The sequence below is a fragment of the Schistocerca serialis genome, chromosome 3 (genome assembly GCF_023864345.2).
Source record: "Schistocerca serialis cubense isolate TAMUIC-IGC-003099 chromosome 3, iqSchSeri2.2, whole genome shotgun sequence".
Classification (NCBI taxonomy): domain Eukaryota; kingdom Metazoa; phylum Arthropoda; class Insecta; order Orthoptera; family Acrididae; genus Schistocerca; species Schistocerca serialis.
Window position 1 is genome coordinate 376,564,598 of NC_064640.1, and position 26,313 is coordinate 376,590,910.

Here is a 26,313-nt window from a genome sequence, read left to right on the forward strand (position 1 = left end):
CCCGCGGCTCCGACTTGCGCACATTCCAAGACCATAGTTTATTCAATGAGTGCTGCTAACACACGAAGAGAAATTACCGCACAAACAGGTTCTGATGCACAAGAGACCAGAGAGAACCAGAGACATATCCACTGGATAGCTCTTTACGTGCTAAAAAACGTGCAGACTTGTAAGGGAATCGGCAAGAGGAGGAAGCCGACTATTCAGCGTCCGACATCTAGTGCCAGGGCTGCTGTAGCACTTAGGATGCAGACTCATGAACTACCATTGGTAAATTGTTCTTCATCGTGTGCAGCTAATAATACAATAGGATCATGAACACTAATTATATCTAGAGTTATTGCATTCATTTCTTAATTTGTCATTATTATGCAAGCTTCTTTTTAAAAATTATAACCAATTTGGAACAGGATACTCCCTCATCTTTAACTCTATTACATCCGCCAGTCTCATTACTATTTTTTTGTCTTTTCCCTAAACTATTTTCTATTCTTATAGATCTCGGAAATTATTAAATACAGTAATGTGGTTTTGAGTTTCGGGTCTGTGCAGTAAACACTTTTTAAAATAACAAAAATGATAACTTATAATAATAATAATAATAATAATAATAATAATAATAATAATCATTGATATTAATAACCGTATAAAATGGAATGTAGTAGCTCAAGCGAGCTGGTTATATACAAATACAGCAACGAATGTATAAATAAGGCTGATCTTATTACTTTCTATTGAGTAACACAGCAACTCAGTAGCTGCTGAGTAAAGGAAGGACGCTTGTTTCTCGGGTGTGTTAGACCTAAGTTTCACGAAGCAGCGTCACTCTATAAATATAGACCCTTCTATATATATTTTTAGTATTTTACTGCGTTGGTTACTTACATCAAATATTTGACATTTCAGTTATAAAAAAAGAGGGCAATATCTCAGGAAAATATTGACGTTTCCTGGTTTCCTAGTGAAAACCTACATGCGGTACAGAGTACTGAAATTGGAACCCCAATTACTGTGACCCCTTTAATCACCACACTTTATGTACGTAATTTATAGTCGTGAAGTTCCCTTAAAAAGCATTTCACTTGTCAATAGTAATGAACGGATGGGAAACGACGAGAGGTGATAGACATTTATCTGCCTCAACACTAAAGATGTGCTATAGTAAGAAAGGGTGTTTTCCAATATAAATGTGAGGTGAGGTAAAATGGTCACACTAAAGGTGATTGGATGTTCACCAAATCATATTTACTGGTAGAACCCTTCTGCTTACATATACTGAATCTACATACCATCAGACTAAATATTTACAATTAAAAATATGTTGTTGTTGTTGTTGTGGTCTTCAGTCTTCTGAATCTGCTTAGTGTATTCATCTCTTGATCTCCCTCTACGATTTTTACGCTCCACGCTGCCCTGCAAAACTAAATTGGTAATCCATTGATGCCTCAGGACATGTCCTACCAACTGATCCCTTCCACTAGTCAAGTTGTGACACAAACTCCCCTTCTCCCCAGTTCTATTCAATACCTCCTCATTAGTTATGTGATCTACCCATCTAATCTTCAGCATTCTTCTGTAGCACCACATTTCGAAAGCTTCTATTCTCTTCTTGTCCAAACTATTTGTCGTCAATGTTTCACTTCCATATATGGCTACACTCCATACAAATACTTTCAGAAACGACTTCCTGACACTTAAATCTATACTCGATGTTAACAAATTTCTCTTCTTCAGAAACGCTTTCCGTGTCATTGCCAGTCTACATTTTATATCCTCTTTACTTCGACATCCCCAGTTATTTTGCTCCCCAAATAGCAAAACTCCTTTACTACTTTAAGTGTCTCATTTCCTAATCTAATTCCCTCAGCATCACCCGACTTAATTCGACTACATTGTATTATCCTCGCTTCACTTTTGTTGATGTTCATCTTCTTTCCTCCTTTCAAGACACTGTCCATTCCGTTCAACTGCTCTTCCAAGTCCTTTGCTGTCTCTGACAGAATTACAATGTCATCGGCGAACCTCAAAGTTTTTATTACTTCTCCATGGATTTTAATACCTACTCCGAATTTTTCTTTTGTTTCCTTTACTGCTTGCTCAATATACAGATTGAATAAAATAACTGCCATCTGGTTTCTGTACAAATTGTAAATAGCCTTTCGCTCCTTCTGTTTTACCCCTGCCACCTTTAGAATTTGAAAGAGAGTATTCCAGTTAACATTGTCAAAGGCTTTCACTAAGTCTACAAACGCTAGAAACACAGGTTTGCCTTTCCTTAACCTTTCTTCTAAGGTAAGTCGCAGGGTCAGTATTGCCTCACGTGTTCCAATATTACTACGGAATCCAAACTGATCTTCCCCGAGGTCGGTTTCTACCAGTTTTTCCACTCTTATGTAAAGAATTCGCGTTAGTATTTAGCAGCTGTGGCTTATTAAACTGATAGTTCGGTAATTTTCAGATCTGTCAACACCTGCTTTCTTTGGGATTGAAATTATTATATTATTCTTGAAGTCTGAGGGTATTTCGCCCGTCTCATACATCTTGCTCACCAGATGGTAGAGTTTTGTCAGGACTCGCTTTCCCAAGGCCGTCAGTAGTTCTAATGGAATGTTGTCTTCTCCCGGGGCCTTGTTTCGACTCAGGTCTTTCAGTGCTCTGTAAAACTCTTCACGCAGTATCGTATCTCCCATTTCATCTTCATCTACATTCTCTTCCATTTCCATAATATTGTCCTCAAGTACATCGCCCTTTTAGAGACCCTCTATATACTCCTTCCAACTTTCTGCTTTCCCTTCTTTGCTTAGAACTGGGTTTCCATCCGAGCTCTTGATATTCATACAAGCGATCCTCTTTTCTCCACAGATCTCTTTAAATTTCCTGTAGGCAGTATCGATCTTACCTCTAGTGAGATAAGCCTCTTCATCCTTACATTTGTCCTCTAGCCATCCCTGCTTAGCCACTTCGCACTTCCTGTCGATCTCATTTTTGAGACGTTTGTATTCCTTTTTGCCTGCTTCATTTACTGCATTTTTATATTTTCTCCTTTAATCAATTAAATTTAATATTTCTTCTGTTACCCAAGGATTTCTACTAGCCCTCGTCTTTTTACCTACTTAATCCTCTGCTGCCTTCAATACTTCATCCCTCAAAGCTACCCATTCTTCTTTTACTGTGTTTCTTTCTCCAATTCCTGTCAATTGTTCCCTTATGCTCTTACTGAAACTCTGTACAGCCTCTGGTTTAGCCAGTTTATCCAGGTCCCATCTCCTTAAATTCCCACCTTTTTGCAGTTTCTTCAGTTTTAATCTACAGTTCACAACCAATAGATTGTGGTCAGAGTCCACATCTGCCCCCGGAAATGTCTTACAATTTAAAACCTGGTTCCTAAATCTCTGTATTACCATTATATAATCTATCTGATACCTTCTAGTATCTCCAGGGTTCTTCCATGTATACAATCTTCTTTCATGAGTCTTGAACCAAGTGTTAAAAAAATATATATGGCGAGTAACACCTGCACCACCCAGTGAAAAGTATCCAGACAACGCATTGTAAGCGGAAATGACCACGAGATGTCACGAGAGCCAGATCCACCAGCATAAAAGGAAAGGGGGGGTATTGTGTTGTCAGTAAAGAAGGAGCAACAGAAAAGAAGGTTCGGTCACGAGAGTTCATTGACTCGAACGTGGACTAGCCATTGAAAGTTACCTCCATAACAAATCCATCAGGAACTTCCCAACCCTTCTAAAGTCCCCAAGTAGACTATTAGTGATGTAGCTATGAAGTGAAAAAGCGAAGGAACAACCGCAGCTAAACCATGATCCGGCAGACCTTATCGATAGAAAGGGGCCGTAGAGCATTGCGGTGGGTAGTTGTACAAAATCATGTGAAATCAGAGGAAGAAATCCCTTGTGAACTCCATAGTACTACCAACAGTCAATATAGCACAATTACTGTGCTTAGGGAGTTAGAAAAAGGAGGTACAATGGTCAAACAGCTCCTCATAAGCCACACATTTCTGTAGTCAGTGCATATCGATGCATGATATAGTGTAAAGCGCAAAGACCCTGGACACTGTACGACTGGAAATGAGTGATTTGGAGTAATGACTCAAATTATAATCTGTGGCAATACGAAGGAAAAGTTTGGGATCGGCGAATGCCTGGAGAACGTTAGCTGCCATCACGTGTAGTGCCAACAATGAAATACGGAGGAGGTGGTGTTACGGTATGGCGATGCTTTTCGTTGTTAGGTTGTGGGATCGTTATTGCATTCAAGAATTCGCTAAATGCGGAAGAATATGAACACATCTTACAGCATTGTGTATGACGTACAGTAGAAGACTAGTTTGGGACGATGATTGTTTGTACCAGTTTGACAATGCACTCTGTCATGAAACAGTATCTGCGAGGTAGTAGTTTGGGGCCAACAACATTCCTTTGCTGGAGTATCTTGCCCAGATGCCAGACTTGAACCCAGTGGAGCACCTGTGGGATTTAGAACTTCGAGTTCGCTCCAGACCCCAGTGTCCAACATCACTATCATCTCAGGATTCGGCTCTTGAGGAAGAATGGGCAGCCATTCCTCTATAGACGTTCAGACATCTCACTCTCAGTGTCCCCAGCAGAGAGCAGGCCGACGTAGAGGCGAACGAAGGACACACTCCATATTAATGTCCACTAATAGGTGTTCGGTTTCTTTTGATTAGATAGTGTATATGCATTTTTGTGAAGCCTTACATAGTGGCCATTATTCCCAAGATAGCAGCGTAATGTATACAGTGTGGACCTACATACTCCGAAAATGGTGAAGTAACATCACAGGCCAGGCCTTCGTTTTAGTGAAAACAATTTTCTGTTCGTGGACTGAACTAACAACAGTTTCATCCACGTTACAAATATGATGTGTAAGATGAAAATGTTTACCTTACAGTGTTTTAATGATGTTAGTAAAGTTATTCAACAAACATAATCAAGGTTTTCTCGTTCTTGTTCGTTACTGAATGTGCTCCATAAGATGGCCACAATATTTTTACCACCTACTGCATCCCTATTTTTTCCTAGAATTCTTCTTTCCAGCTTATTGCGTAACATGAGAATGCATCTTATCATTCTTTACCACCTTAAGAGGAATTTCCGTAGCAATAGGATCCCTTGTTTGTTGCTCTCATTTCCAGACATATTTTCTAAACATCTTCGTTCCATAGAACCTGAAACAATACCAGACGACTGCAGAAGACTGTTTTGGATCGGATTTTTGTATTAGGTCAGTTATAACAGTCCATAGACGGTTTCAATAGCAGTTTCTGAAGGTGGCAGGGGTAAAATACAGGGAGCGAAAGGCTATTTAAAATTTGTATAGAAACCAGATGGCAGTTATAAGAGTCAAGGGGCACGAAAGGGAAGCAGTGGTTGGGAAGGGAGTGAGACAGGGTTGTAGCCTCTCCCCGATGTTATTCAATCAGTATATTGAACAAACAGTAAAGGAAACAAAAGATAAATTCGGAATAGGTATTAAAATCCATGGAGAAGAAATAAAAACTTTGAGGTTCGCCGATGACATTGTAATTCTGTCAGAGACAGCAAAGGACTTGGAAGAGCAGTTGAACGGAATGAACAGTGTCTTGAAAGGAGGATATAAGATGAACATCAACAAAAGCAAAACGAGGATAATGGAATGTAGTCGAATTAAGTTGGGTGATAGTCAGGGAATTAGATTAGGAAATGAGAAACTTGAAGTAGTAAAGGAGTTTTGCTATTTGGGGAGCAAAATAACTGATGATGGTCGAAGTAGAGAAGATATAAAATGTAGACTGGTAATGGCAAGGAAAGCGTTTCTGAAGAAGAGAAATTTGTTAACATCGCGTATAGATTCAAGCGTCAGGAAGTCGTTTCTGAAAGTATTTGTATGGAGTGTAACCATGTATAGAAGTGAAGCATGGACAATAAATAGTTTGGACAAGAAGAGAATAGAAGCTTTCGAAATGTGGTGCTACAGAAGAATGCTGAAGATTAGATGGGTAGATCACATAACTAATGAGGAGGTATTGAATAGAATTGGAGAGAAGAGGAGTTTGTGGCACAACTTGACAAGAAGAAGGGACTGGTTGGTAGGACATGTTCTGAGGCATCAAGAGATCACAAATGTAGCATTGGAGGGCAGCGTGGAGGGTAAAAATCGTAGAGGGTGACCAAGAGATGAATACACTAAGCAGATTCAGAAGGATGTAGGTTGCAGTAAGTACTGGGAGATGAAGAAGCTTGCACAGGATAAGGTAGCATGGAGAGCTGCATCAAACCAGTCTCAGGGCTGAAGACCACAACAACAACAAATAATTAACTGAAACCCATCACAAATGGACAAAATAATGGATGATAGCTTTGTATATAAAATTATTTAGAAATCAGTCTGTACTATTAAGGGTGGTATATTGACGTAAATATCTCTTATCGGAGAAAGTAGATTAAAAATGAACTGTTGGGAAAAATGGTCACCTAGGCCGCATTTCCCGACGAGTAGTGTGGCCACCTTTCCCGAATGGATGCCATGTCGCCATTTGTGATTCACAGATGAAACTGTCACACCGAAAGAAACAAAAAGGAACTGAATTTGCAAGCCAAAAGACCTTGTTTGAACACTGATATTGTAAGAAAGTAATACGTTTAACTGAGGTAACAAGAATAATATAAATGTCTCGTCTTACATGTTAGAACCAACCTGACCACATCCGGGTAGTCAGCAGCGCTGTTGAGGGCAAAAAATTGCAACAGACACTATTCCGCCCTTGACACGTTATCCTACCTTTCTCTACTAATCGTTATACAAGAAACCAGAAATTCCCTAATTTCAAAAATATGCTCCCCTGGAATATTTATATTATTTCTGGGTCAAGCATTGTTGATCACTTATCTCGTGTTAAATCTGTGAGCCGGAGCAGGACCGCGAATCGAAACTGGATCCTTGCCTTTCTTATGCAGTGCGCAGCCATTTGTGCTCTCTGTGCAAGCCTAGAAGCTTCACCACGTTACTGGTATCTCATCACACAAGTAGAAATTCCGAGTTCCGGCCCAGTACACAGCTTTAACTTCTGACAAATGTTCATAACAGCTTATGCTTCACCCTACAAAGTACAAGGTAGTTATAATTAAACTTTCGCTACGTTAATCAGTGTAGGCGGAAAACTACTTACCATACGGGTTCCCAACTTTATAGAAATGATGTTCAGACTGCGCACTGCAGGATTTGCGTTGTTAGTAATGCTAGTGTCATGACTTGCAATTAGAGGCTGGTACTGGTACGGTGACGTAGGATGGAACCACAAACTTCACTGGTTCAAAAATGGTTCAAATGGCTCTGAGCACTATGGGACTCAACTGCTGAGGTCATTAGTCCCCTAGAACTTAGAACTAGTTAAACCTAACTAACCTAAGGACATCACAAACATCCATGCCCGAGGCAGGATTCGAACCTGCAACCGTAGCTGTCTTGCGGTTCCAGACTGCAGCGCCTTTAACCGCACGGCCACTTCGGCCGGCAAACATCACTGGTCATCACAGTTGCAGACAGTCAACATATGTCTGGACTAGATGAGCAGCGCATTACTCGTAAAGCTTTTTTTATCAAAACAGCAGAAATAGTGCAGTTGCTCTTCGCGAGCATCGACGCATTAAAGTAATACGGAGAGTTTCTCTTTCCGCACAGGGGTTGAAGAATATGATTGGGAAGTTTGGATTAACTGGCCATTTGGGAATTGCTCCTGAGAGAGGCCGATGATCATTTTCACCAGAAATTGTTGAAGAAGTTACTACTTCAATGGCTGAGACTGGTGGATGAAATCAGTGATCTTCAAATAGTGTACGAGCTGTGTAACGACAGCTGGACATTCCATGTTCCACTGTTCGAAAAGCGCTGAGAACTTTTGTGAAATGGTATCTTTAGTGCGTTTCTAGGTTGTCGTGGATGCGCATTACCATCACACTGAGCAACGTTTGTAAGCTAGAACGTAAATGTAGCACAGAATTAACAAATGTTACCCTATCATGTGGAAATTAGAATGTGTTTCTTTTAATGATTTCTATGTTATTTCTCTTCTGCATATCTTACAAATGTTTTCACAAAGTTTCATTGTCCTACGGTCACTAGTCTTTCATGAGGCCTGTCAAGCAGCGAAAGGTTAATTGTTACAGCCCAGAAGGCCTTTTTTAACAATGTAACAAGCGAGAACTAAGGAATAATTGTAAGATACAATTTAATTTAAAAAATGTTTGGAGTTTCGTGCGCAATACTTACAATCTGCTGAGGGTCGCGAGTGGTAAGAACACTCTGTTCTGTAGCGTCGTGAGCTGGTTCTCTGATATATCTCTGAAAACAAACGAGAGCCATCTGTTAACACAAATACATCTGCGTCTTACGATGCCTTGCGCCATTATGATATGAATAGTAATGTAGTTTTTCAAACGCATAAAAATTAAATGCAAATAGTACGAATAATACAAATGAAACTTGATTGTTCTACTCGTTCACTCGCCAGGTCGTGTATTGCTACGCTGCCCAGTCACATTAGTGTGACCAACTGTCATAAGCCGGATTAACCACCTTTTACAGCGCGGACTGCTGCGAGACGTGCAAAAAGAGTCAGTGGGGTCCTGAAAGGTACCGACAGGGATGTGTAGCCATGTCGACTTCAATACCGTGGTCACCTGAGCTAGGTTTCTCGGTTGCGGGTCCACGACGCGAATAGCTCGATCGAGGTGGCCCCACAGACTCTCGATTGTCGGGGAGGCTGCTGTCCAGGCGAGTAGGGTAAACTCATTCTGGTGATCTTCGAACCACGCACGTACTCTGTGAACTGTGGGACACGTTGCATTGTCCTGATGGTAAATGCCATCGTGCCGAGGAAAAATGAACTGCATGTGGGGGTGGATGTGATAGACGCGTATTTGTGTTGATCCACTGTGCCGTCCAGAATGACGAGATCACCCAGGGAATGCAAAGGAAACATCCCTAGGCCATCCTCCAGCCTGGACGCTTCTGACAATTGTTGCAGGATGTCAGTTTTCAGACGTTTCACACCATACACGTCAATGGCCATCTATCCGATGGAGCATAAAACGTGATTCATCTGAAAAGGCCACCTGTCGCCACTCAGTGGACCCACATCAGCGGTATAGGCTTTCAAATTCCAGCCTTCGTTGCTGCATAACAGCAGTCAGCGTGGGTGCATAGAACCAGGCGCCTGCTGCGGAGCCCATACACAGAAACGTTCGCTGAACGGTCGTTGAGGAGACACTGTTCGTAGCCGCTTGGTTCATACGGCCAGTCAGCTGGTCAAGAATTGCACGTGTACTCGTCCATACACGTATCCGCATCTTCCTTCACCCATGTCATCCACGGCCTGCGGTGCACCAAAGTTGCATCGGCGCCGTTTTTGGATAGCGCTATTTTGCCATGAACGGCACGAGAATAGTTTACAAACTTACCAGTTTCGGAAATGCTTCCACCCTTGGCCCGAAATCCAATGATCATACCTTTCTAGATGACAGATAAATCGCTCCGTTTACGCATTACGATAACGATTGCACTGCTTCCCGCATCGTCCGATACGCTTTATACAGGGTGCATGTTAATATAACCGACAAATGACGAATTCCCGACAGAAAGCGGAGAAAAAAAGTCCTAGGAACGTGTGTCCGGAAATGGACGGTGTGCGTGCAACGACAGCAGATCGTCCCGGAAAACAGTATAGAGCTGCATCGCATCCACGACCCAACAGATGTTCAAAGTGGCCTCCATGGGATGCAACGTACGCGTTCACGCTCCGCATCATAGATTGCCGCACTCTTTCGCACGTTCCGGCATGTGTCTGAACAGCCTCATAGGCGTCGTGAACACGCTGTTGAAGCGTAAGCGCATTAGGAACTGGTTCAGCATACACAGTGCTTTTCAGATGACCCCAGAGATAAAAATCCAGATGGTTTAAGTCCGGTGATCTAGCAGGCGATGTTACACGGCCTCCGCGTCCTATCCAACGTCCGGGTAAGATAATGTTGATATGTCTCAACATTCTGTATATCCTGGTCCTCCAAATCTCGTGTACGCATAGTCCGCCGCCTCCCTGAACGTTCTGAAAGAACCCATGGTCACAAAGACGCCCAAAAAGGGCTTGAAATGTTGTGTGATGTGGTTAGTGTATGTGAGGATAACGTTTCGGTATAGTCGTGCTGCCTCTCGGCCGTTTCCGTCTGCTTGGCCATACACAAACAGCATCTCAGCTTGTTCCCGACATGAATACCGGACCATTCTGCTGCTTACAGTACGCTGCATCAGTAACACAGCCTACAACACACAAGGAACACACGGCACGTGGTCAGAGGAACATCCATTCGTCAGAACAATCTACCGTGGGAACGATGCATTTCTGGACACATGTTCATAGGACATTTTTTCCTCCATTTCCAGTCAGGAATGCGCCCCCGCAGTTTTTCGGTTTTATGAACGTTCACTTTGTATACCCTACACTACTTTTGCTGCCGCCGGCCGTCTGTGAGTGGTTATTGCACGTTGGAGCCGAACATAGGCGGTGGCCACATGGATGTGACAGGACCGCGTATTATCTTGGTTGCGAGGCCGCTACACGGGTAGAAATTATGCTCAAACTTGACACCAATCTCGCTAAGAAAATGTCCAACCACGTACTGAAATGAGAGGAGTAATGTGAACTGTCTGAGAGGATGATATTGGACGGAGATATACACAAAGAAGGAAGGTGACTGTTTCTTTGCTGCACCTACTGGTTGTAAATTTTCATGGGTGGCGTGCTACAACACGCGGATCAAACATACACTATCGGTCAAATGATTTCGATTAGCCACGAAAAAAGTTTGAAACTTTATTTCGATACACAGACACTTCGTACAAACTAAATGGACCAACAAAATAAGTATTTTCTCTCTTTATCATTTATACAATACATTACGGTTCACATTTTAGCATCTTCAAAGTATCCACCATTTGCCCTCAGAACAGCTGCACGATCTCTTGGCATTCTGGAGATCAGATTTTGAAGTGATTTTGCAGGTATTGCAGTCCATCACGTCTGTAAATTATTCCATAGATCTTCAACATTAGATGCCCTAAGTTTTCTGACCTCTCTGTGAAATTCATCCCATAACAGTTCAATGTCATTTAAGTCAGGTTACTGACTTGGCCAGATCATACTATTCAGTTCCCTACGTTTTCCTTTTCTGTTGACATACCCTCTGCACAATTTAGAAGCATGATTTGGACCTTGCAGAACAAACCTATGACTAATAGAGCAATAATTTCCTTGCGAGGTGGAACTGCATTGATGATGAGTAAGCCATGGTATCCTTCCTTCTTTTATGTTCCATTAATTCTCACTTTATCAACCGAAAAACATCCTCACACCATGACAGACCCTCTACTACACATCACCATTGGCGTCAGACACTACTCTTCATACGTTCTCAACGAAGTCGACGATCAAACATCGATGGCTTCTAAAAACTTCAAACTTAGATTCTTCCGCGAATAACACCTTGGACCATTGCTGCACACTCAGGTTCTTATGTTTCTTTGCGTAATAAAGGGTTTTTGTCCGCTATACAGCCGTTTGTTCAGGGAGATGGCGTTGCACTGTTGGGACAGAGATTGGAGCTGCTCACGTACTATTTACTTTCTCGCAGATTTCAGGTGCCGTACGAGCCCTCTGACGTTTACTTTGTACACGTTTGAACCGATCCTCCGTGTATGATGTTAATCGGGACCTCTAGACCACGACACTCTTTCACTGGCAGCAGTTTGCTTCAACCACTGCAACGTATACACCAATGCAGATTGCTCTAAGCAAACGTTTGTTGCTACTGGCTTACTAGAATAGCCTTCCTGATGCAGAGCTACAATTACTACACGTTTTTCAATTCCAGGCTCTTGCTTCCGTTGATTAAGGGTTATATGGTTGAACCTGATCAGGTACACAAACACACTGCTAGAAGCACACAATGTCTTGTTAACTAACACCAAATAATCGTATACAGATAGCCGACTTAATGAGGCCCATTCGAATGGAACCGTCTTAGGTAACGGCACGTCAATGCTGTGGACACTCATCAGTGCCCCTCTAAGTCAAGTTCACAACAGAGGCCCATCATTACATGTTTGTACTTGCTTTATTATCAGAATGGGAATATTATAGAATACCCAAAACGAAATCCATCTTTTAACCACAAATTCGTAGTTGCGATAGGTGATTGAAAATTTTGACCGGTAATATAAGTGAAGCAAAAAGGAGCTTATCAGCAATTCACAGCACATAAATGAGCGACTAATCAATCCTCTTCTATATCAAAGGTAAGGCGATCCGTGATCGGCGTGCTTCACTAGGACTGGACGTATGCTCTTGCCTTCCTCAGATCTTTGAACTACGATTCCTCCAGAATTATACGATGGCCTACGGTTTAATGTGGTTTCCTTACCATGCTGCAACTTGATATTTTTCCCACACACAAACCGTTTCCAGGAAGAAAAGAGAGTGACTGTGGTTTTAAATTTGGACATTTGCTGTTCTAGGCGGATACAATTTAGCCACCGAGCAAAACAATAAAGAAATAATGTTGCCGTCATACTGTTAATAAGATATCAATTTCATGCAGTAAATTTCACATGAGCGATTCGTACATTCCTTGACCCACACCCACACACACACACACACACACACACATACACACACACATACACACACACACACGCGCGCGCGCGCGCTCGAGCGCGACGGAGACGTTATATGTAATATACAGACAGGTTAAACAACTAGATACAACTGATATAGGAAAGAGAATGAGCGTCCATTTGCATCACTGAGACAGGAGCTTCTCCCAAACAATACAACAAGCAAATTTTATTTACTTACAAGTGTTCCAGATGTTTCTGGTTCCTAAACGCATTAACATCTATTGATCGGATGGCATTTCTTCTCAGGTTCCTAAAAAAAAAAAAAAATTCAATGTTAACATATTTCTCGTAAAAAGTTTAAGTACACTGAATTTAAAATGTTGAATACGAACCACTAACATTTCACTGACATCTGGTTTATGTGTACCATGCGCTATGAAATAATGCTCATGAACAAGTAATATGGTATCACTGTTCTACACCAAATTTTCTCCAGTGCAGATTCTCGCCGTTTTATTGCAGCTCACATTTCATTTCTAGCTATGTAAATTCGTTAGAAAGAATTCTATCTGCGCTCTTCCAGGGGAACATTTTTAAACATTATTTCCGCCATTTTGCAGCTTTTTATGGCACTGCAGAATACCGAGAAATGAATGTAGCTGCAATAACACCGTAATAGAAGAACAGTAAAGATGATTACATCTACATCAGCGCCTACGAGCCACCGTAGCATGTGGAGTGAAGTGCACACAGTGTACAAGCGTCTTCATATTCCATTCGTGAATTTGACTCCGTATAGCTGCATAGTTTCAGGACCGTAACAGTTTTATGCTCTATATGCACCACTGACTCTTTTTTTTTAAATTATAGGCGTTCTCTCACTTCGTATAACGATTTATGAATCTTCGAAGCTATTTATTTTGCGGCTAACCGAATGGCCCAGGTTCATTTTCCGGCCACGTCGGACATTTTCTCTGTTTGAGGACTGGGTGTTGTGTTGCCCTCGCGTTCGTATCGTCATAATTTACATTCCATTATTGAGAGGGCTGTATGGGCAGATCCCTAAAACCAGTAAATAAAAGGAAAAATAATTTACAAAACCCTTTACGTCACTACATATTGTTGATTCCACTGAATGTACATTGTTTATGCTCTAAAATTGAAGCACCTGTATCTGTTACGCATCTCAAAGCCTTTCAAAAGCTCGCTTTATAGCGAATAATCATAAATGCAAAATTCCATGGGAAATTTAACAAAAGCTATGTTTCTACATGTCCCATGGAAGAACCTCTGGTAATATTACTTGGAAATCGTAGGTGAAGATATAAACGACAATAATGTTTCAATCAGCTCTGGAGCGTGCATGGGCGAGGAAGCAATTAAGTTAAGTACCAGATCGATTCCCACCATTACAGACTTGATTGCCATTCTCCAACGGCATTGGCACTTGTTCCCGCGCGCCGACCACCTGTTACGTACTTTGTACGTGGCTCATTTCGTTCACTACTCAATAAGCACAGCCATTCCAGACAGATAGGACTTTTAAACGTCTGTGTTGGAGCAACAAAACCATGGCAGAAAATGAGTGGAGCTGTTCCAAAAGTTTTTAGTAATCAATCTTAGCCTGCGTTAACGGGGAAAACAATAGAGAATTCGACAATGACCGACCGCTCTCCTGGCGTGCTAATTTCAATCCCCAAGAATGAAATTTTTGGATTTTTAAGCATGCAGAATTTTATTTTCAAATATCACATGTTTAACTTTGGAGAATGGAGAGACTTTACAAAAAAGAAGAATTGTATTTAGTTTTTATTTTGTTTTCAAGAGAGAAGGTGTTTATTTTTCCGAGGAAACAGTCATTGAAAGCAAGAATTGCAAGCCTATGAACCTATGCTTATGATGCTAATGATTTGTCAATCAGAAGGATGGGCTGAAGGTGTAGAAGGAGGCCCATTAAAAAAATTGCGAAGTCAACTACAAGAGATAATTAGGAAATCCGGATTCGAATCCCGGTCTGGCAAAAATTTCCAGTAGTCTCTAAATATTCATTACCTAACAGATTTATCATACCTGAGCGGTTTGATATCATCTCATGTTTTTGTATCATCATCCCCATCGATTCATCATTTCATGTCAGTACATTTAATTCATCTGAAATAAGTAAGAACTGGTATGCTGTATTCCTTTTGACGCTGATTAGAAATGAATAATAATTACCGGCGTGTAGTTCCCTAGCTAGTAAATAAGTGGGTGATGTTAACCCCTCACTTCTGTTTAAAAGGCGAAATAAAACGTAGAACAGTGGGAGAATGCGTTAGACTGTAGCGATAGCTGAAATTTCCGAAACGATGGAAACTTATAAACCACTCGAAGAATGAACGAAAGAAAGTTAGTGGAGACGACAGTACACGAAATGTGAACTTACGAAAAAAAATACACGAAATTAAGCCTCATAAAATTAAATAGATATGGACCATAGTGTTCCAGAGATTAGCATTATCAATAGGAAAGTACGTTGGCCGTGTAACAGCACAGTGAATGATATCCGACACGAATATCATCACAGGTGAAACTGACATTTTAATAACGCACGTTTGAATGCAAAGTTTACCTAGAGGGTCGAGTTTGATGCCTTGAACCTTTGTTGGAAAGAGATAGTAATTTACTTAAATGACGATACTCTTTTCTATTAAGTATTATTCTAATGAGCTCAGAAGGACAATAATCTAACTTTTGTTGTGATGTCCAGCAAACTTAAAATCCATTTCGAGTGAGCCAGTGCACGACGAGGATGATGAAAGTACCTTCTGTACAAACTTACTGTTGTCGAATGAGCATTCTTCCATTCTCTGCAAGAAGAGTTTGTATACTGCCAGCAGAGGGAATGTGATCCGTACGCTACCATGAATTAGGAAAAATCATAGCATCAGTAACAATTACTGAAATCATAAAGGTATTTGCATGAGAGTTGAGTACGTTGTTACCACAGTGGTGTCTAATGATATACGTCTGCAAAAGGATCTTTCTTCCTATTGTGGCCTATAATACTTCAGATGCCTGTTCCATCTCGACATGAGTCCAGCCATAACTTGTAAGACGCGTCCCATCAACAACACAGTTTTCCAGACCCGTCATTTCTCTTACGGAGAATGGAATTCTACGAAATTAGAGGCCAGGCCATGTTATTACGTAACTGTGGCCAATGCATAACGAGGGCCATATATCAGAACCATGCTGAGAATTTTTGAACCAGCAGGCGTCGAGGAACTGGACTTTAACATATTTCAACACCGACGCACAGTAACTAACTCGCGAGCACACAGCAATGCAGGTCAAAAACACTATTTACGGCAAGGTACAGGCTCTGCGGTCAGCATACACTCTACAAACTACCGTTTGCCGAAGGTAATGTCGCCGGTCGCGGTGGCCGAGCGGTTCTAGGCACTTCAGTCCGGAACCACGCGGCTGCTACGGTCGCATGTTCGAATCCTGCCTCGGGCATGGATGTGTGTGATGTCCTTAGGTTAATTAGGTTTACGTTGTTCTAAGCCTAGGGGACTGATGACCTCAGATGTTAAGTCCCATAGTCCTTAGAGCCATTTGAACCATTTGAAGGTAATGTCAATGATAACTGGCGAAATGTAAAATTTCCAATTGTGAACGATAGTCTGGTACGAGTATACAAACTGGAAATTATTGCCTGTACGCGAGTCATCTTGCTGTTGCCATGTGTACGAGACAGTGTGGGTATGAAGGCGATAGAGAATGTCATCGACAACGCCATAGAAAACTTATGGGCGGAGACGGAGCAGTTGCATGACCTCATCTAAGCACCAGAGACGACCTTTGGAACAAGGTTCTAACTGCGTCCTGCACGCACATGTTTTCTATAGTCGAAGAGCACCGGAGGACATGTCAAGTGCCGAAAGAAACCTTTCTAAGGGATGAAACAGTCTTACGTAGCACCTTTGAAGTGTTAGTTTCGGATTCTACACATGAAACAAATTAACATAGGTCCTCAACAAAGTGACTTGTAACATGGGATCCGAATCAAACACAGTAGTCGTGCCGTCACGTTCCAGTATGTCCACTATTCCAGTGAACTACTGATCTATAACAGTATCTACTACAACTTGTCACTTCTGCGTCCTAGACTCCAATTCCACATGAGCTTCCTTTTCCATACCTCTAATCCAAGGAAACCGATGGCACAGGTTTTTTTCAGGGAGCATACTTTGTGCTGAGTAACAGTCACACACATGTTTTGTACTTGTAAGCAATAATGTAATCCTTTTAAGGTGATTGTTCGTTTTGTAAATTTACGGGTAGCCCAAAGTTTAGCTCCAGCCAATTTTTGTACTGTGAATGAATCTCTAAATGGATGAAATTGGTCTGGCATAATATCTAAACGGAAGTCTAAAATAACAGCGCAGATATGAGTGAGTGGTTCAAATCTTAAACCATATGATGAAGTAGTTTCGTGAAATGCATTAAAATCTCAACTCCACAGGCTTGGAGAGCAGTAGTGATCCTTATAACTAGTGCTACATGCATAGCATTGCATTGTCATTTAATGCAAAGGGAATGACTCACAGTCAAAACATTAACTTATTAATGGAGTCAGAAGAATATTAAAGAAGACATTTGCCTGCGAAAAGGACTGCTGAGCTTAACATGCATCTAGGGAAGGAGAAGAAGCGAAACAGTGTGTTGCACACTACACAATGAAAACAATTGCGGTAAAGCTTCTGTTGGTAAACCTCTTATAACGCTGAGAAACACAAAGCAGAATCTTCAGTGATGCAAGGAGCAGAAGAAAAGGACTACCGACGAGTGAAAATATGTAATGTGTTCTAAGAGGCTATTTCTACACTGTCTTGCACTTTAGAATTTTTTACGTATAGTGTACAATTCCGACTATACTCCTTCAATTTTAAAATGCCTTGGAAGTTTTGTCATATTTTGGATAGTCATATTACTGTTTGCCCCCACCCCAGGTACTACTGTCATACTACTGCTATAACTTGGAAGGTCCTTTAAAACATTTAAAATGACCGTATTCATTCAAAGCCACAAACTGTTCACAACAGGGAATGATACATTCCAAGATGATAACGTCCCCTGTCAACTTGCCAGAATTGTCAAAGTTGCCCTTGGCCTTCAGACTTTGAAACAGAACGTCCTTCCTGGCCTGCTAAAAGTCATTTGAGTATTATCCATCATCTGTGTCCTCAAATAAAGATAAATGAAATTGAACTGTTTCTTTACAAAGAAAATTGTAGAATCCTGTTGATCGTTACCCAGTATGTGAATACATCAATCTCTAGAAAGATTCAAGCTGTTTTAAATTTCAAAGGTGGCCCTACACTATTAGGTGGCGTTTGTATAGCTTGAACCATTTATACAGTACCAGTTACGTCGATACTGGAAAGCCTACACGACAGGTAATTTGCCAAGTGTCATTCCTAACATGTCACTTAGACTGCTACTTGCAGTTGGCTACCTGGAATTTCCTATTACTCCTGCCGTGAACGCTTTACTTTATTTGTAATCTGTTTAGAAAATCTGCGCAGCATTAATTGCGCTCTGCTTGAGTACAATAACCGTTGTCGGGTGAACCGGTTGAAAGTTTGATCGTTTGCTGTAAGCTCTCAGTGACTTGCATGCTGCTGCACTTGGCGAGGGTGAAAGCGGAAGAGACGCCTGGTCAGTAATTAGCAACTGCAGAACAGTAATCACGTGTCTCATTGTTACAACTGCCAGCGAGGCACATCCTAGCTACTGTGTAATAGCTACTGTGTAATATCCAAGGAACGTTTATGGAGGACATTCTACGTCGCCAGCAAGTATAAGATGTGAGCATTGCAGTATGGTATGCACTATAACTGAGGTGTGTTCTTTTCAGGATGCAGGATGATACGAGTAGAATATGTGTAGCGTCAAGACTGTGTCGAAGCTACTTTGGAGGAAGAAAATTACATTACATTCATAAGGCTATAGATTTCGTGGTCGTTGTCACTGAAGGTAAAATCTCTCGGGTTATTATGCAGCGAGTGTTTAGCCACCCACGAACACCTGAAGATTTCTGAAGAAGGTCGAAACGTCAAATATCGAACAGGAAGTTTGAAGAGGAATACAACGTCGCCTGATAACAAAGAAGATTTTATCTTCAAATAAGGTAATAGTTTATCTGCCCACGAAGTTTGAGTCATTAGATACGGAATAATATTTAGGAAGGACAACAATTTACGAGTAAAAAAAATTACGAGTAAATCGGGAAACCCAAACCCGTGTTTGAATCCAAGTCCTAGCCTAACCTTAACTCGTATTGATACATCTAGGGCAGTGGTTCCCAACCCGGGGGTAATTACCCCATAAGGGGTAAAATGAAATTTTCTGCCGGCCCGTGTGGCCGAGCGGTTCTAGGCGCTTCAATCTGGAACCGCGCGACTGCTACGGTCGCAGGTTCGAATCCTGCCTCGGGCATGGATGTGTGTGATGTCCTTAGGTTAGTTAGGTTTAAGTAGTTCTAAGTTCTAGGGGACTGATGACCTCAGATGTTAAGTCCCATAGTGCTCAGAGCCATTTGAACCATTTTTTTGAAATTTTCTAAGGGGTAAAAACAAAAGAATTCGATTGGTATTATGGGTACGAAATTAAATCATTTTTCAAATATCGTTATTACTATCGCTATTTCGTAGGAATGTAATAATTATTACTAAGTTACCAGTCATTAACTTTTCTTCAACCACGAGCATTAACCCGTGACGCAATTTGATTGAGGTTAAAGCTTATGAAACGAACGTATGAAGATCTTCTACTCACATAGTTCACTCTTTAGACACAATTATTTTACTTTGCACCATTCATCTATGAGACCAAAATTAAGACGTATAGATCAGATATGCTTCGACATCTCATTCGGTAGTTCCTGCAACGGACCACAAATTGGCAGCAGATAATCCATCTAATTGACGGCACAACGCCGCAGTAACTACGTAATGGTTAATAAATTGTTGTGGTCCTTCACAATGTTATTATTATTATTAGTAGTAGTAGTTGTCAGACACATAGCTTTGGCAGCTAAGGTCTTCCCCTTTCAACCAGTTTAGAAGTAAGGAGTCAAACAAAGGAGTGATTTACAAACAGTAAGGGGTGCCCACGTATTTTAATTCGGTTGCTTTTAAATTGTGGTGAAGAATGTGGGTGAAGTAAGAGTCGCTAGGGAGAGGAGTGGTGCAGAGGAAGCATATTTTGTAACAAGATTCTGTCTCCATTACAGTCAGTTATCTTTCTTCTCTAAAGAGAAGTTATAGGTAGCACTCGCGGTGCACTGCTAAGTGCTTCACCATTCAATAAAAGAGGTTGTTAGGAATAAGCAAAACCATTAGTTCATAATATAACAAAATACCTACAGAAATCATATTTCGTCATTCTGAAAATAGAAGTGTTCGAACAGGATTGCTTTTCATTCTCAAATTTAGTTAGACACTGATGTTGACGTTAGTGGTGGTTGACGGTATTAGTAATATCTCACTGCACTCAGGGGTAATGGCTTCAGGAAAGCTGGGAAACAGTGATATAAGGAAACCATAACATTGTGTGCCGAATGTTATGCAAAATAGCAAAAAGTGTTGGACACACAAATCAGCACGAATAAAACGCGAAAACACAATGGAAAACAAAGAATTTACTTATGTATTTAGAATATTTCTGCTATGTACGGGATGGATGTTGCATATCAGTATAGTGGCGATAAGAAGTGTAATTACCACCTAGCAGTAATGCAGCACGTGTAATAATGTGCGATGCTGTTAATCTGCAGTGGAATAAGCAACCGCAGTTGCTGTACTCAGCATTTTATTTGCATGTGCTTCTCAGCTTCTGTCTGGAAGGCTCTGAGAGATTCTCTATCGAGCCTAGTTTCTTGGGGCAGGTTATAACAATGTCGTTGTAATGTGAAGGAGACTTCACAGGGGGGGGGGGGGGGGGCAGATAAGAAAGCTAAGGAGTGGCTTTCCTTCCAGCTGGTATCCCTCTGCCTAGGACTGGTGAAGGGCGCAAAAATTACTTTCAAGTCCCCATCTTGGATGGGTGTTCGCTCACCCTGCTCTGCCATCTAGACATTGGTAACTGAAGTACTAATGCGCTGAACGGATGGTCTCGACTTATGCCTACAAAATGGTTATCTTCACGAGGATTGATAAAATACTAATACATACGGGAATTGTGAGTTAACTATTTTCACAGATTTTACACAAAATACTCAATAAAAAAATTCCTCAATGAATGTTAGATTATGGAATGCAGAATCAGAAGTGTCTAGGTTTGGCCCAAATTCACGTCTGTTATTTCCGTTAGTTGCCATCTGTCCTGTCAAGTGAACAACCATAAGAAGTTATGTGAATAGACACTACAGTATCACAGGTGGCAACTTTTAATAAAGTTGACAATAAAAATTTAGTGTATTTTTCATATTTTACGCGTAATTATCTTATCACATATGTAAACTGGAGATTACGAGATCAATTTTGAACTCTAAGAACGCAGAGTTTATCATACTCATAACTTTCAACACCCAGTTAGTTGTTCACGGTTGAAGAATACTGCATAAATTATTGAAATCTGTCATTTCATCTTCATTATTTTACAAATTTCGTTCTTAATCAATTTAACTGTGGTATTTAGTCAGAGAAAAAGAAAACGAAATGACAGAAATGTCCGTCCATTTATTACTTGCACGACGTAAATAAATCTTGCTGTGGTTGTTGAATAATGTATTACTTTCTCCACCAACGTATCAGACAAAAATTAGCTTAACAACGCCAGATGGTGTAGTGGATCTGATTTCAAATAAAAGTAAAGTCTTGCCGTATGCGGCTGGGCTTAGCCGTATACTGAAGGAAAGCAACGAGATCGTGCTTTTAAAGTCTAACAGCATCTAGCGTTGAACAAACAATTCCACACTGGTGATGAAAAACGGAGAAATGTATCTGTTGCGTACCTTTCTACGTCACGGTGTGAAACAGAATGGCAAGTTATTGGAGAGAACTGGAAGTCGGTTCTATTTAATCTGTTATTTCTGGCTGCACATAACCTTTTTGTGCAAAAAATTTATTAAAAGACAAAATTTACATTTAGATTATGCGTTTTCCACGTCAAGAATTTTTACAACTTCAGTCCTCCAATGATGATTTAGAATATTATGTAATGAAATAACGGGTCAACAATGCACATTCAGTCATTAGAAGGTGCGAGAAGACTGTTCTACTTACAATTGTGTAAGGCCTCTTAATGCGGCAAGCAGATCCTCCCCAATCAGCTCTATGTTATTCTCCTGCAGCATTCTGAAACGAAACAAAAAGTCGGTTGAGTATAAGCACAAAAAGAAGATTTACATTGATAATACATAATAAGAGAAGAAGTCTCTCACTATAGTAATATAGCAATAAGTGAAATATACGGTGTTTTGTCAATTCTGAAGTAGACGGAGATTGTGGGGGAGTGACATGGTAAATGTTGTACGGGCCACTCAACTATAATAACTAAGAAAACATTATATATAAAATGTTATATAAATTGAAATGTTGCGGTGCCCATCTGGATAGCCGAGCGCGTTAACGCGCCACTTCCAGGACTTGGTGAAGTTAGCCGCCCCAGATCGAATCTGCCTCGCGGCTTAGCGGCGGCAGCTGGTGAGCCGGCCGATCTGGATGTGGTTTTTAGGCGGTTTCCCATGTCCCGCCTGAGATACACGCTACACAAACACTTACAAAACGCTATCACACTTGAGCGTGATATTTACTCAAGACGCAGACAGATGGGTTATACCGATTCCGTACCGTGAGTGTTGGTGGCATCAGGAAGGGCACCCGGCCACGAGCTATCGCTAACGTTGCCAAGTCCCATCTAACAATGCCACCCAGTAGAGAATGGGAGAAGGCAACGAAGAAGAAGTTGAAATATTGTGATAGTGTGCAATCACTAACGATGTCCTTAGGTTAGTTAGGTTGAAGTAGTTCTAAGTTCTAGGGGACTGATGACCTTAGAAGTTAAGTCCCATAGTGCTCAGAGCCATTTTTTTTTTTTTTTTTTTTTTTTGCAATCACTAACGAGGTCTGTCAAAACGTAGAAGTACTTAATCTAAAATAATACTTTTATTAAACCGAGAGGTATTTAGTCCTTGACTATTTCAAAGTACTCCCCTCCTCTATTGACACACTTTTTCCAGCGGTGACTGCACAGCTTTCAGTTCCTGTGACGAATTGTCCTTAATATCATCACAGTTCTAGATGGCTTGTTGGTTAACCACAGTTTTTCAGTTCTGGAAACTAAACAATATTACATGGAACGAGATCTACGAAGTTGTGTGGCAGGAGGAGGACGGTCGTTTGATTTGTGAAATGAGAAAATTAAGGGAACCGACGTCGTGTCATGGTGAGGGAATCATGAGTTGTCCTTCCGTAATTGTTGTTTTTTTGCTCATTTTATACCACAATCGCTACAGAAGTCTTGTATAATAATGATGGTCGGCTGCTTGACCTTTAGGCAAAAATTCTAAATCCACGATACCAATACAGTTGAAGAAAAGATTAGCGTCCTTATTTGGAGCATGGTGGTTGTTTGCCTGCCCCCTGTAATAACTGGACCTCAGTCTCAATGTCGCATCCATATTTGCGACACTATACTCTTTTGATGATTTTTTTGCACCCATGTTCCCTCATCGTGTAGTTATCATTTCGCGGAAATCTTGTAGATGTTTACTATATATTCCTTCTGAACTTCTGTCACGAACGAGTGTCTAGCATTGCTCATCTCGATGGATGTTCGGTTATACGGTTAAAATTTCATGACACTAACAAACTGTGATTCATATTTCTTTTATAAGTTCTCTGACTCACGACGGTTTTCGCGCAACAAATCTATGATATTCTGAATGATATCGAAGAACACCCTGGTTATAGCAGCTGACTGAGAATCACTTCGGAATCGGGAAAATCATTCGTAAAATCATATTTGACCTAGAGCATTATCTCCGTATGTTCGGAACATAACGTTTCTGTGAATATTATTCCCATTTTGACGCAAAATTTCACATTGTACAGTTGCTCCTTTAAATCAAAATCACCACGAACACAGTAATAGTTTTTACTCACATGGTAATAGCTCTGAAAGTAGAAGAGACATCAACGGTGACAAAAAATGAATTTACTCGAAGGAGTGTGACGATCAAAGTGCTATACGTCACTAGGACACTTCGTCGCCATCTACATCTTCATGGATACTCTGAAAATCACATTCAAGTGCCTGTCAGAGTGTTAATCGAACCACGGCACCTTCACAATTCTCTATTGTTCCAATCTCGTATAGCGCACGAAAAGAACGAACACCTACATCTTTCCGTGCGAGTTCTGATTTCCCTTATTGTATCGTGGTGATGGTTTCTCCCTATGTGTGTCGGTGTCAACAAAATATTTTCGCATTCGTAGGAGAAGGTTGGTGATTGGAATTTCGTGAGAAGATTCTGTTGCAACGAAAAAGGCCATTGCTTTGATGATGTCTAGTCCAAACCCTGTACCATTTCAGTGACTCTCTCTCACATATTTCGCGATAATATAAAACGAGCAGCCCTTCTTTGAACTTTATCGATTTACTCCGTCAATCCTATCCGGTAAGGATCCCACGCCCCTCAACAGTATTCTAAAAGAGGACGGACAAGCGTAGTGAGGGCAATCCTAGTTAACATCTACCACGTACAAAAACGTACGGTTAGTTTTTAAACAAACTGTGTACTTTGAATCTCTATGATTTATTTATTTTTGCTCAGAATTTACGCTATCCATTCATCTCTAAAATTTCCTGTTTGCGGAGTAGATTCATAATTTGACTATAGAAACTTTTGAAATAAAATTTCTAGGTGTTTTACTCTATCATGCTTTGATATGGTTGTTACGATTTTATCTGTGTTTGGATACACTAGAAATAAGGGAACAAAATATAATTACTTGATCACATATTACTTCTGTCGCATCATCCATTTTAGGCGCATATTTTTTAAATTTAAATCGTGTTTCGTTATTATCCATACCTGTTATAAGAATTTAAAGATGAATTACATTGACTCTGTAAATGCTGATCTACTATTTTCTCAGCATTTTTGCTCCTGGAAACGTAGCTCATCCTTGTATTCTGCGTAATATTCTTATAGTTAACCGGTATTGTACTTCTTCTTAGAAATGATGCAATTCGAAGGGGTTCAATTAGGCAGTGTGACTGCCAATAAATTTAAGGCGTAATTGAGTTTAAATGTGTATATTAAGGCAACATTCCCATAGGCATTTTTGCGTGCTCTTAATGAAATCGCACTAGAAGACAACGCGTAGTCTTCCCAGGCGCCTGTAGATCAGACAGCGTTTGCCCGAGTGAAAGGGACAACGACCCCGGGTTTGGCTTAAAAGCAAATTCCACTACATTGTGTGGGAGCGCCCAGCCTATACATTCTTTACAAACATAGCACGCAGTTTCAGAGGTTTCCACAGGGAGACAGCAAACGCCAATGCTACAGATTTCCGGATTGGTCGCCTTAAACGAAACGTCAGTCTCCCGTTTTAGAAGAGCAATGCTGATTGGCAGACGATATTCCTGACGCCTTGAGCTGAAGGAGTAATGGAAGACACCGAAAGAGAGGACCGTGGAGAGGGGCCGTTCCGTTGTCGCTCTTGGAGCGAGAACACCTAACGAGAGCGTGTGCGCTCGAACGTGTACTCAAAGAGTGAGGAACAAGTCTCTCCTCAGTATTTCACTGGGAGAGCACCTCTGTTGAGAGCAAATCGGAGTGTGAATCTATATTGAGTCCTTGCGATTAAGCATTGTTCAGTGTGTTGGCCGCCGCACTTATTGTGCGGTGTGAACGGACAGAGTTATAGTTACATGCCTGCAAGCGAATTTTTGAGTGGCATCGCAGTGGACTGGTTATCTCACCGGTGTACCACGCCAATAGTTAGACTAGGGGCGAATGGGAGTCCTTGACTTCATCAAGGCGTAGGGAGAGTTTGATTGGCGAAGGTCAATCCAGATAGAACGAGAGTTATCTTATTTGTCGGCAGCGAGCGGCGCAGACAACAGTCATCGCAGCTTACGGTATTGTGCGCTACAACTCTTGAGAGCCCCATATTTCCTCCGCAACAGTTCACTTCACTGCATTTCACATGCGACAGCCTCGACCGTACCTAGCAACATTCTAAAGGATAATTATTGAAGTTGAGTAGGCGCGGCTCTCAACCATTCTGCCAAGTCACTAACAATCTTAAACTTTGTATAGAAGTTTCATTAGCGAATCCTATCCTTAAAAGGTAACTTCACATTCCGAAAAGAAGCCGGAAATAACTTGTTCAGTTCATAACTGAAAGTGCCATTGTGATTTCCCAGAATTTTTGCAAAATAAATAATAATTTTGGTTAGTTTCATGTTTTTCTTACACTAACTAGCACTACTCCAGTACCCAGGTATCCCACTAGTTATGTAAGAAATTTTGTGAATTTTTGTGTCATTTCCTTACAGCGGACGACTCCAGGAGATATTTATTGTAAAAGTTTTACAGGCATTTCTCTTTAGAACGTTAGG

At 41.0% G+C, this 26,313-nt stretch overlaps 1 protein-coding gene across 1 annotated transcript in view; it reads right to left on the bottom strand.

Annotated features, from left to right (window-relative positions):
* The window catches only part of LOC126471615 (relaxin receptor 1), a 752,030-nt gene that overhangs the window by 226,515 nt on the left and 499,202 nt on the right, over window positions 1–26,313 (bottom strand). The window contains exons 9-11 of the mRNA XM_050099855.1: window positions 21,966–22,037; window positions 12,929–13,000; window positions 8,290–8,361 (exon numbers count right to left, since the gene is read on the bottom strand). Coding sequence (XP_049955812.1) covers window positions 8,290–8,361; window positions 12,929–13,000; window positions 21,966–22,037 — 216 coding nt within the window. The remainder of the gene's footprint in view (window positions 1–8,289; window positions 8,362–12,928; window positions 13,001–21,965; window positions 22,038–26,313) is intronic.